General features: G+C 39.4%; 1 protein-coding gene across 1 annotated transcript in view; it reads left to right on the top strand.

The window, feature by feature from the left end:
* The window catches only part of arhgap35a (Rho GTPase activating protein 35a), a 99,314-nt gene that overhangs the window by 69,656 nt on the left and 15,802 nt on the right, over positions 1-13,856 (top strand). The window contains exon 3 of the mRNA XM_041797831.1: positions 4,584-4,725. Coding sequence (XP_041653765.1) covers positions 4,584-4,725 — 142 coding nt within the window. The remainder of the gene's footprint in view (positions 1-4,583; positions 4,726-13,856) is intronic.

Here is a 13,856-nt window from a genome sequence, read left to right on the forward strand (position 1 = left end):
AAGCAATAATGCACTAGGACAATGATCAAGAAATAATATCAGCTGCAACATGACCAGTTAGCTGATTAGCAACTTTATGTTAATGATGTTGAATTTCTCAACTTTCACTGCCTACATTGCAGCATTATTGAGCCAAACACACAGTACATAAAACTTTCCATACCTATAGATTTTCATCCTGGCACCTGTGTAGGAGAAGGACTCTCCATCACTGCAGATATACTTGTGCATAATCATCCCCAAAGCAAAGTTCTGGCTCTGACTTTTCTTATTTTAGTAATTTAAGTAGTGTCCCTGTGTTGTAAGGGGCAGATTTTAAAGAAATGTAGAACTTGAACATTTCACTTTGTTGTTTTCAGTAACATATCAGGTGATATAAGCATGTCTCGATTCATGAGAATATTATGCCTGGTACCATAGCTCCATGTAGTGTCAGTGGTAAAATCCACTCTTTTGCCCCCTAGGCCTCTACGCTGGTCATGTGACTGAAAGCTGTGAAGAGCCACATCAGGACTTTAAACAAGTATAACAGTGTGCTATATATTAATCATATTTCTTGGTGTATTTACATGAGCATTTTGGGAACATGGCTTGAGTAAAGATATTTTGCAGGCAGAGGTAGACTGACTGGTTGATTGATGCAAATTTACGTTGAAAAATTATAGTAATTAATCAGTCTTTTGAATAATTATAATAATCATTTGTTTTTTGGTACCAGTAATTTTAAGTGAACTTTGGGCTTTGAAATTCTGATGGGAATTTTTGGGGGCATTTTATTGACTAAACTGTAGGGATGTACAATATTATTGGTATGATATCAGTATTGGCAGTAGAGATGGGCGATATGGCCTAAAATTGATGTCCCGAAATATTTTTGCTATATCCTGATACACGATATATATCGTGATACTTTGAAATGTCCTCTAAGTAGCTGTATAATGTTTAATTCAGCTCCAAATGACACTAGTTTGGTGATTAAAATAGTCTGTTCTATTGGATTTTTAATAAAATTGTATGCAGAAAAGGTAAATATCAATATAAAGTCAAATTTAACACACTTTTTTATTTTGAAAAGGACTTCATTCAATCTTTTACAAATTAATCAAACATACATAAATTGTGAAATACTCTGTCTTTTACAGTGAATGGACGGTCCTGAAATGTTTTGTGTTATGTTTACTATTGCTGATTATAAAATGATTATTTTCCTCAGTAAGGATGAAGCAAACCTACACAAAACTCACCAATTCTGCATGCAGCGAAAGGCCAAAACCCTGCAGTCTAGTCCTCCATTCAGGCTCACAGCTGTGATCAAATTAGTGCATCATCTGGGCTGATGAAAGCTGGACCCTTTTCTGATAAGTTTGTAACATGGGAGCATCTTTAGAGCTTATTTAAGAAGCTCTCCTGTGTGATCATAGGGGGAAAAGCTTGTTTGGAGGCAGGAACTTTTCAACTCCTCGTTGTGGGTGTTTTGAACTGTTATGCTGAGATAAGTCTCTGTAGCTGTGGAGACGTGGATCACATTTGTCCGCTGCCGAGCCGTCTTCTCTCTGACATGTGCGACTGGCAGGGAGTTTTTAGCACAATGCTCATGCCCAGGCAAATCACGTATTCTGGGTGGATTGTCTCAATGAGATTTATAAATCCTAGCTTTTCAAAAGCACTGGGCTCATGTCTTTAGTGATGTGTTGTGTTACTGCCACCATCATCTCGGAGTCATCTTGCAGCGTATTTTAACGATGACCGCGTGAGCTCGACCTCTTCCTTTTTAAAGTTGAACGACTGCTGGATGACAGACCCAGCGCTGTTTCTCGTTGTCTGTCTGTGAACGCAGATAACTAGCCACTAGCTCGCCACGCTGCTCTGTTTACCCATAGTGTTTACTTCCTCTCTCCTCCGCTGATACAAAAACGCGCATGTGCAGAGGATAGTTTTCTGGACGGGCGGATGAGCTCTCTGTTGTGAGAGATGCGTTCGGGGACAATGGGAGAAGCGAAACTCCAGCGAGAAATGCACGCTGACAGCTCAAACTTCCTCGTAATTTATACTCGGATTTTTGCAATATAGTCATTTTATACATCGTGCGTGGCAAATGCCGCAATACATTGAGTATACTCGATATATTGCCGACCCCTAATTGGCAGATATAAGTTTGAAAAGCGAATTATGGGTATCGGTGGATATACAATTTTCGGCCAATATTTACAACCAAGCCTTTGAAAAAAACTTGGAGTGTGATTGGGTGAACATTCTGTCATATCTTTATGAGCCAATCAGAGTACGTGACGCAGTCGCTATCGAGCTGCGCCCCCACCGAGGACCAAACTTCATAGGAAACTGCATAACGTGGACCATGGTGACTGTAGACATGTCAGTACACGACTTTAAACACGACAATAAACCAGAAAAAAAGATGATTTGCTTTGCTAACTGCTGCTGTACATGGAGCAAAATGGATAGACTTACACTGGTAGTTGCTATAGGGACTATGCTATAGAGTCAGCTATTCAAGTTAGGATTGTCCTGCATTGGTCCTGATGATGCTCAAGTGACAGTGTTTAATTTGCAAAGATGTACAAACTAATGACAGCATAAGGCTGTGTAAACCTTGGGGTCATCTTAAGACTGAGCAAAAAGTCTAGTGACCAGACTAAGGGAATTTTTAACAGAAAGTGAAAAGAATTTCGATCTGATCAAAAGCAAGGATGGTCTGCTGTTATGCAATCCTGCATCAACTGTACAGATGAAAACTTATAGTTCTCACTAAATAAGAGGGAAAGACAGATACCTTTGCAGACCAGAATATCAAAAATATATCAATGTTAAAAATGTTTAAAGATTAGACATAAATGTTGAAAATGTGGTTATTTATTTATTTATTTTTAACTGAATCTTTAAGTGGGTGGGGGTCCACAGAATGAATAATTTCTCCTTAGGGGAGGCTCACTCTCTCATACTTTGAAAACCCCTGCAAGAGGGATCTGCCAATGAGAAACACGAATATGGGCGTATCCATCTGCTTTGCAAGGTTAACTGTTCACACTGTCTGAAAAACCCAGTATGATTCACATGTGAGCAAAAAACTCAGACTCAGGTCACTTTTGACTGCAGTGTGAATATAGCCTTAGAGCTCCTATGAGCAGTTCTTGGCAAGTTTTGAACAAATTCAGTATTATCTGTTTTTGTCCTGTACATGTTCAAGTTTTGTTTTCTTTCTGATTTATTTTACAAGTCATACTGATCACTTTTGTCAATATTCACCAAGAAAGATGTGAAAAAGGCTAGTTTGGGCATTATACAGTTATCAGTTATAAATTCAGGAGGTTTCGTGACAAGCTAAAAACTTATCATAGCAGCTTTAAAAAAAATTAGAGTGAATGTTAGAAATGAAGAAAAGCAGCATAGTCTCTAAAAGTCTAATTAATTTCAGCCTAGGAAAACTGAAGATTGACTGGGGTTGAATGCTTCCAGTTAAACTGTGCTGCAGTTTAATTTTCTTGTTCTTGTTTTTGATATTTTCGAACAAATTCTGATAATAATTTATCAGTAATGTAAATGTTTTAGCCACTAAGAAAGGCATGCACATGTCGACTCTTTTGAATGAAAACCTAAAAAAAGGGTGATAACATATCAATATTGAACCAGAAGAAAGCAAAGACTAACAGCAAATAATCTAAACATTCAAGCTCAGGCAGTGCAGTAAACTTCCAGGTGAGATTTGTCAATCTGCTCCGTCTTAGTTAGTGTTTCTTTGACTTCCGCTGTGAGTTCCTGTGTGTAAGTGTGGTATCTAAACGTTTGGTGGAGGGCAGTGAGGCAAGTTTGCAGAGCAGAGGGCACACGGAGCTCCTTTCTCTTTAATGAGCACTCCCTCGCTCTTTTTCCTGTGTCTGTCTGTCAGGCCTGCACTGCTCCCTCTGTCTGTGTGAGCAGCCAACCATGCAGCCCTGCCCCACCACCCTGCCTGCCAGGGCACAGCCTCGGGGGGGCTGACAGACCTACTAGAGATCCAGGCCTCAGGGGCCTTGAAAACATTCACACTGAACATTATTAAAGAGCAATACAATTACTGCTGATACTGCAGCCTTATGCAGGCAGTAAGGAAACATCTCAGGAGTGTGTTAGATGTCTTTTAACGAGAAAATAACAGGAGTTAGAAGTACTTACAGAATATATAAATGGGTTTATTATCTGCTGCAGAGAGGGAAACACAGAATGCCAGAGGAAGGAGTGCAAGAATGAAGAGTCCTGAAGGATGATGGATCTGATGTTTATCTCACATTGCACAGAACAGGGCTTTAGACAGGAATGTGTGATAAGTTATCAGTTTAAGGTTTCTAGGAATGTGTAGCATGGGTGTGTGTGTTCACATTTTTTACACTAGAAGATGCTAACACAAAAAAGCATAGTCACATTGACATAAGGTCATGACCTTTTCCCAAAGAAAAAAAGTCATTTATTTCAAGAACAGTGCCTCTAGTTTGGAAATCTTTTCTCATACTAGCTGTGACAACATTAATCTGTCTCAGATCATGTTTACATTTTTTTCTTCCACTAATCTGCTTTTTGTTCTTTTCCAGAAACCCCGACCCAAACCCAGGCATTCAATCTCTAAACCCATCGAAAGCAACTACTTTGGCATGCCACTGACCACCGTGGTCAGTCTGGAGAGGCCCATCCCGGTCTTCATTGAGAAGTGCGTCCGTTTCATCGAAACAACAGGTGAGAATCTGTTTGACTTCACATTAAACAGAGCACAAATTCTTCATGAAATCCATTCAGACAGCACTGTAAATAACTTTAAAAAGTGATATCAAAGGATCCACTCTACTCTGGGTATGTTATACCTGCCTCATTTGATCTATTTTTTCCCTTTATTTTTGCCTTTTCTTTATCCTCCTCCCTGGTGGGATTGTTACCTACAGTGGTCTGCACTGCTTTGAGTTTGATTCAGCTGTCTTCTTTTGTCACACACAGCCTTTGTGTCTCTGTGCTTTTCTTTTGTGTCGTCCTTATTCTTTGTTCAGGCCTGATAAATGGGAGTGATTGGCTAAGCTGCAGGCTTTACAGGCAGGCACCACTGGAGACCTGAATTAAGTTACTTTTAATTTTTGATAACCATAAGACAGGTTTAATTTGAACAAAGGAAAATTAAGTGTGTTATATAACAGTTAGCTCTGACCAAGAGGAATTCAGTGAGTGCTAATACAGAGTTTAACAGCGTGGAGACTTTGACCTGTTTATATAACTCTGTCTCAGGTGCTCTGATTACTATTTAACATTTAGTAGAAGAATCTTTATAGAGATAATCAACCACACATGCCACCAAAGCACCTGTCGGGCCCCTGACAAACCCAGAGACTGGGCCCTCCCCAGTTTTGATTTATTGATGATATCAGTGCATCTGTGTTAGATCAGTAGCATTGGTGCTAGCATCCTGGCTAACAATTTTGGAGTTGAAAAGTGCAGCAAGATATTTTGGGGTTTCTTACGTTCAAATTATTTATTTGTGCCGATTTTTAACCCTGTTTCATCACTGTTTCGGCTTATTTTGCCACATATGTTACATTAAACCCATTTTTGCCACTTTTTTCCTTTCTTAACCCATATTTGCTGCTTAATCCTAGTTTTTGCTTCTTTTAATCATCAATTTTTCTGTCACTTTTGCCCAATTTTTGCCATTCTTTTACTACTTTCCCGAATTTTTTTGCCAATTATTGCCACTATTAACTATTTTTTCACACTTTTAACCGCTTTTCACCATTTTTACTATCCTTTTTTGTCCCCTTTTTCCTTTCTCAACCCATAATTGTGGCTTTATCACATTTTTTGCTTCTTTTAACCTATTCTTGCCATTTTTAACCTATTTTTTGCAACTCTTTCACCACTTTTCACCAATCGTTTTTGCTGATTTAGCCACATTTAACCCCTGTTTGCCAATTTCACCATTTTTATGCAATTTTCAAGTATTTTTCCCTTAGTTATGACACTTCCTTGTACGTTATTGTCTGGTATCCTGAGGTTTGTGCACATCATGACTTGACTATGAAGTCTGACATTACTTTCCAAATGGTGTAGTTCAATTTGCTTATTTACATTGTTAACATAACTAAAAAAAAAAGTAATTTTGTTTTAAGAAAAGGGGTGTACATTTTAAAAAATGTATATTGTACTACAGCATAATTACATAAAAATAATTTTTACTGTGTTGATAAGAATGGTTATTATTCAGGTTAGATATAAAATATGGTTATCGCAGCTTAAGTTTTTTTTCCTGACCTCCATGGGCCTCCTTTGGCTGGGCCCCAGAAAGCCCTCCCCTTTATCTCCCCTTATAGCCGGACTTGCCTGTCAGTAGACTGATAATGCTTGCTGTATGTTAAAGGAAAAACACATAGATTGTGGCAGCAGTGGCCAATGGTAGAGTTGGACATCTCCTGTCCAGAAGGTGGGGAGTTCAATCCCCAGCCCAAGCAAGACACATAACCAAAATAGTCCCCTCTGCTGCCTCAGTGGCATATGAATGTGTATAAATGGAATAATTTAGTGACTATTTCACACAGTCTCTGTGACTGGGTGTGAATGGTTAAAGGGATGCTTCAACATTTTGGCAAATTCGCCCATTGCCATAATTCCTATAGTCTTAGTAATAGGTCCGTTTCCTTTAGTTGTCTGTGAAAGCTGTTTCTAGATCTGGGGGGACCATTAAACCAGCTGCACCGCAAACGCTATGTTAGCAGACGGAATTTTTGCTTTCCCTCATCAAACTCATCAAATACACAATCAAACAACTCCAAAATGCTCTCGTGGACAAGTTGTGACCTGTACATTCACCACACTATGAAATAATCATGGAACATTACGAGACGGAGATATTTTAAAGTTAAATGCAAAGCCAGAACTACACTCCAGACATGGCTGCTGCACTGTGCCACTCCACCCAGTGGTTCACTCAAGGAATAGCTCTGAGTATATGCTTCATGTTTCATAACGTTACATAATTATATGTTATTATTTCATAGCGTGGTGAATGTGCAGGTCACAACTTGTCCATGAGAGCGTTTTGGAGTTGTTGGATAGTGTATTTGATGAGTTTGATGAGGGAAAGCAATAGTTCCGTCAGCTAACATAGCATTCGCGGTGCAGCTGGTGTAATGGTCCCCCCCAGATCTAGAAACAGCTTGCACCGACAACTAAAGGAAACCAACCTATTACTAAGACTATAGGAATTATGGCAATGGGCGAATTTGCCAAAATGTTGAAGTATCCCTTTAAATTTCAGAAGTAGATGTGTTTATAGAGTCAAATGTTTAAAAAATAAACACATTTTTGTTGAGAATTTTTGCTGCCTTGCAGAAATGACATTTAATAGCACACAAGGTTGAGCTATTGTATGAATACCAGCACAGGCCAAATCATAACTATGCTGTTATTCAGTACAGCAGCACTTCCTCTTCTTTGATATTGCTTGCTTGTTTGAAAGTATAAGAGTTCTTGTTGGTCTTTTTAAATGGTTCAACAGGGGCTTAGTCAAAAATGTTCTAAGAAAGACGAGGTAGATTTTTATGAACCCATAGAATGTTTAATGTTAAGATGGCTTTCTGTGTTTTCATAGAAATATTCTGACATTTGAATATGGTACTCTTCATAGTCTAAATGCAATATTTTATCCCGTTTCAACCCATCATTAATATCCTCTCCTCTTGAGGTTGACAGATGTGCTTAGATAGTCTCTTCTAACCTTATTACCTTGTAGCCCCCCCCACCAGGCTGCTCTGGTGCCCCACTGCCCTCAGTCTGCCACCAGCTAGCTGTTACACTAAACCAGAGGCGACTTAGTAAAAGGCTGGCGTGTATTTAAAGATATCTGAACTCGTCTGTCTGTTCTTGGCTGGTCTCTCACCAGGATTTTAAATCCCACACTGCCATTCCCAGACATACATTTTTTTCATTTGAAATTTAATTGTTTAATAATAAAAATGCAGTTTTTGCATGTATTGATTAATTAAGGCATTTGAAAATTTTCTTTAAATTGTAATTTACTCAGCTTAGCTCTGCACTCCCCTACTAGAAGACCTGCACGAGACAGATTTTGTCTATTTTGCCAAAAAACTGAGTAAAGGAGAACATTCAGTGTATTTTTACAGGAGTTTTTCCACAGAAATATGAAGAATTTATGGACTCTTAAAATAATTTGTCCCAGTTTTTTTAACACAGAAGTCAGAGCTTTTAAAAGGAAACACTTTGGTTCAGTCTAATGCAGCATTTTCAAGTTTGTGTCCCTTTACAGCAAGCTTAACGTGGTTAAAGAAATGTTATCGCCCACCTAAGCAAACATTAATGTGCATCCTTATTGCTTAAAATCGTCTCTTTATCATCTCATAATGTGAGTCACATCAGAGCAAAGTGAGATAGTCAAAACACTGCTGTGCTTGCTGACGTGCCAAATCATTCCACTGTAATCTCTGTCCTGATTGGAGACTCTGTATTTGTGGATTACAGCGGCCTTACGAAATATCCAGCGCCTTCTCTCTGTGTAGGAGTTGAGGGTTTAGATAACGTTAGATTTTACCTCACACGCTTCATACGTTTGCTGGAGCAGTGACACACGCATCTATAAAACAGCTTGGATGTGTGTTTTATATACGTGAGGATGAATACACAGCTCCTCGAGAGGTGTTTTCCACCTCTTATACTCACTCACTCTTTCAGTATTTTGTCTAAATCTTCTCTCCCCTCTCCTGCTGTGTTTCCACTTTCTTCTCCCGATTCAGTCATCTTTCCTCCCCTGTCTCTCTGAGTACCTTCACTTGTCACATTTAATATCTTTCATCTTTCTTCCTAACCTATATTTCTGTGTCTCCCCCTGTCCTGTCATCACTTCTCACAATTCCCTGCATTTCTTTCTACTTTCATGTCTTTCCTCCCTTCTTCATTGCCCTTCACTCTTTCCTTTAGTCAGCTTTCTTTGTGTGTTGAGTTGTGTTTTAGCCAGGGGGTTGCCAGGTAATGTCCTGCCTCATCGCTCCCTCTATCGGATCAATATCACAATGGAGGAAATTGGAAGAATGTTTGGGCTCAGCCCTTTTCTCTGTGTTTAAGCCTGTGTCTTTGACACTGTATATTTGTGTGTACAAACAGTGCGCAGGAATAGTTTACATTGTACCACATGCACAACACAATAGCACACAAACACAGAGAATAAGTGCAACTAGAGGAGGAAATGAGCTACAATATGCTTCAGTCAGACTTTACTTACCCTGCATCTGCGTCTACAATCTGTGGGTATAATGACACTCACAGGAAATTACCGCGCAGTGCTGACACTATGTTTGTCACTATAGTGTGAGCTGATAATGAGAGACGCTGTGAGGCTGACCCTGGACCTGCCGTTCTGACCTACATCCTTTCCCTCTCCCTCTTTCTCAAACAAAAATAGTCACAGCCACCTTAAACCTTACTCTTGAATTCCTGCGTTTCTTCCTATCTGTTTCAATGCCACCTAGTCTTGTGTTCACCTAAACCTTGTGTTTTTAAAAGAATAAGGGCACCTTTGAGGTGAAATCCCTCAGACTGTTTTATACTAAAAAAAACTTTAAGTCATGACAATAAAAACAGTGTTTTTCAGAGGCAAAACTCTATTTTTCTTTCTCTCTCATATTCTTTTCAGCTGTCATGTTTCTTTGTTGCTTTTCTTAAATTTCTCTCCTCGCTCCTTTGTCCTTGAGGATAATAGAAGTGCTTTTCTGTGTTATTTTCATGCATTGTTGTTGGAAAACAGATGTATAAAATCAATCCACAGTGACTACTGTTATTTCTCCTTGGCTCTGGCTGTCCCTCAGTGTGGTAGCTGTGGTACCTGGGTAACCAGGTGATGAATGTGTGTTAGCGTGTTGCAGCATACCTGCTGGCTGTAGGAGACTCCATAGAGATGGAAAGGGCAGCACCAAGCGACTGTCTGTTTTCATGTTGGACCATATAATCAGGCTCCTGGCAGTCACCAAGGTTCTGAGCTGATTTGGGATCAGGTGGAGGGTGCTCAGACAGTCAAATGCTTTAGGAAAATATATTATGCTCTAAATATTTGTTTGATTGCGTGTCCATTTAAGTGTTTTTGTCCACCTGAATGCAAATCAAAGCTGAGGGCACAACTAAACTTAAAACAAAAAGTAAGGCAATATGTGTTTGGTAGATCATTTCTTTGTTGTAATAACTTCTTGGCAATAAATTTTATACTGTTGGAAAGCCTGTTTATTACCCTTTTAAATGATGCCACATTTGTAAGGATCATCAACTTATTCATTTAACGCACAGGAGCCTCAATAGTGTCTGGAAGCACCATACACAGCCACAACAGCCTGGCACTTCCTCCTCATGCTGGTCACCAGCCTGGTCACACACTGCTGTGGGATGGCATCCCATTCTTCAACCAGCATTTGTCGCAAGTCAGCCAGCATGGTTGTGTTGGTCAATCAAATATCGTCTCTGTGTTTGAATGAGCACATAACTTCAGTCTTTTTCTTTCCTTAAACTAAAAACAGTGTTATCAACTTTGAATTGTGTCTTTTAAGGACTGAAGTTTTAGGTCTGAACTACATTTAAATTTGTGAATACTGGCCAATCAGATTTTGGCAAAATCCAATTTCATGCCTCCTTAGCTAAAAGGTAAACAGACCAAACTTTCTAATTGGAAAACAAATCGTAGTGTCACTTTTTAAGAATATTGGTTAAATAACATTTTAAAACAGGGCTAAGACCATTTCCTTAAAGAAAGCAAACAGTTAGTCAAAGTACGGAGGGTTTCTTCTGCCACAGAGGAATATGATGCTGTACGCATGTGTATTTTTGGGCTTTCAACTTCAACTATCATTACAAACCTAGTTTGTTCACCTTCTTTATCTCCAGACTGTGTCCTCCCTGTGTTCCTTTAAGTCGATTACAACCTCCATCTTTTATGTGTTTTGTTGTTTCAAACCCATTCCTTATCCCTCCACATATCCCTTCCTATCTTAATCCTTTTATTTTTTTTATTTTTCTCTCTTTCATCAGTCTGACCCTCCTCACACTCTCCCGCTATCTCCCCCATACTTGGTTGCTTGTCCTATTTTGCCCCTATCCCTCTCTCTCTCTCTCTCTCTCTCTCTCTCTCTGTCGTCACTGCAGCTACGCTTCTCTCCTTCTCCCTATCTCTCCACCCATCCCTGTTTTCCCAGTGTCTGGCGAGAAAAGCCTTTGTGGATAATTGATTGGTGGAAGGAGGAGATCGATGCTGTATGCCTCGACTGAGAGCTCTCTCATTTCCTCCCTGCCTTTCTCTATCTCGTCCTCTTTTTCTGCCACTCCCTATCTCCCTCGCTCCCTTTGGGTTGCTCTTTGTCTTCCTGAATCGTAAGCAAAAGTGTGAATGAAGTGAGCATTTCGTGGGTGGGAGGTGGAAGCTCATCTTTATATAAATTAGAAGAAATATTAATGAAGTGAGCTTTCTCGCACCAGATGTGCATTTTCTATCATCGCTGTCCCTGTTTGACTCGTTTGATTCCATTTTCCAGGGTGCAAGGATGTGTTGCTTATTACAAGATTTAAAGTAATGTGTGCTTCAGTTAAGAGGGTATTTTCTTTGACCCTGCATGTGCCAGTGAGACAATATACTAAATGAGCTCTGACGTGAGGCTGTTCTTGTTTCTTGGATTTCTTGAAAGCAGTGCAGCTAAAATTAAGCATGCTCTGCCGCTATTGTTTTTTTCTTCAGTCAAACAAAAGTTGTACAAGGTGTGAGGAAGTGCAAGATTATTTACTCAGAAGTCAAGAGCTCAAATAAAGCATCAGTGATTGGATAAAAGTATCACCCAAAGCTATGAACATCAGTGTTAAAGATTTTAGGTGGTAGTTAAGACAGATTAAGTAAGATCACATTTTTGCTGAACAGGCCTTGATAATAACTATCAAATTGGCTCCTACATCATGCTGCATCCGGTCAGAGACATTAAAAGTCAAGAAAAACAGATTCAAGCAGAGGCGAGGAGAAAGATAAAGGCGTAAATGTATTAAACACGGAGGCTGTTGTATTCCCGCTCTATTGTCTTGTATTGTTATGGAGATAATGGAGAGCTCTCTATAAAGTCACCTTCACTATTCACCTTCAGTATGTTTTTACTACTGTAACTTAACTTTTTATGTCTTCAGAAATATGTGATGGACTTTTTTGACCCAGAGGTTTTTCAAACGAGGCGTCCTGAACCCCTAGAGGTTGCAGTGGGGGCTAGGGGGTCGCAGAAAGTTTGAGATAATGAAACTGTAATGTATGCTGTTTTTAGGTGTTACTTGTTGCTGTAGTCTGTGTGCTTTTTTAATCGAATACTCCTTGAATTAAAAAAACTAACTCTCATCTGAAGACATATTAAATTAAGTGAAAGAAAGTCAAGAGGGATAAATGCTAAAAAAAAAAAGTTTGTTCTCGCTCTTGGCATTGATCATTTTGAGAAAAAAATATTTTTGTCAGTTTGTTAATAGAAATTATGAAACAGTAATAAATAGGTTGTATTTTTTATTTGTGATGTTTTAAGATCATAATGTAACAAATAGTTTCAGGATTTAGGAAGGTCCTGGCCAGATGCTAATACTGTACGGTAATCCCAACAGCAACCTCCATGGTTAAAAACTGAGGCCAGTGTGGAAGTGCTAAAAACTGCCAATTGAGTTCACGCTTGAGGTTCCCTGTAGAATCACTAGAAATCACATGGGTACCCCATCCCATATCAAAAAATAAAGGGTCAGGATATGAATTAACAGACAGAATCTTATTAATTTCCTTATTGATTATCTACCAGAACTGTTGTACTTTTCTACAATACCACAGGTAATGTGAAAGACTACCAGTTTCTATTTTATTCTTTTGGCGGAGTGGAGATGGATTAGATGATTCAGATTCCTAAAAAGTAAAAAAAGTCAAGCTTTGGATCTGTTGAAGGAGAGGAAAAGAACTTTTAAAGGGGACATATTATGCAGAAAAAAAAATCACTTTTTCAGGCTTTATTTCAAAAATTTGTGCCCTTGCCTGTCCACAATCCCCTCATGTACTAGAAAAATCCCCCCTCGCCTCTCTTTCTCCACCTTTCAGAAAATGAGTGCTGAAACAAGCCATTCTCGGATTTTCCCCTGATGATGTCATGTGGGGAGTTGGCACCATCCCCAGGTTTGGTTAGCCGTCCCAACTTGGAAGAAAGTTCCGCCCTCCTCTCCTGAGATCGGTAGAGCCATACCCATGAAGCCACATCCATTTCCTGAGAGGGGCATGGTCAGAGGCGGGGTCAGACAGCTCATTAATATTTAAAGCCACAGACACAGAGAGTGTTCGTTCTGAGCAGTGCTGAAACAGAGGGGTTTTTAAACATACAAAAATCCTGTACTCAAGTGTTTTTTTAGCAACAAACTCCAAAGGCATGTTTTGGGGACCTCTGAGACCAATATAAACTTGTCTTAAATAGGGATGGAACTGATCCGATCCAATATTGGTATCGGGTCCAATATGGAAGTAATTAAAAGATTGGATATCTGACTGACGGCACCAATCCAAGTGACCGATCCGAATCCATCCTACGGTTTGCGGTAGACCATGAACGCATTGCAGTCTAACACAAGACAGTTTGTGTGTAACTGAGCTAGTATTAGTTAGGATGTTCTGAGCGGTATAATTACCTAGTAGATTAAACGTAAATCTATATTTAAAATGGTCAAAACTAGTCTAAAGATGAGAGAACACAAAGAAGAGTGGGTATGACGTTAGCCTGATGACGGGCGGTGCTAGCATTGAAAGCTAGCCCGCCCACCTTCATTCCTCTTTGCAGATTAATATC

This window comes from Cheilinus undulatus, linkage group 2 (genome assembly GCF_018320785.1).
Source record: "Cheilinus undulatus linkage group 2, ASM1832078v1, whole genome shotgun sequence".
NCBI lineage: Eukaryota > Metazoa > Chordata > Actinopteri > Labriformes > Labridae > Cheilinus > Cheilinus undulatus.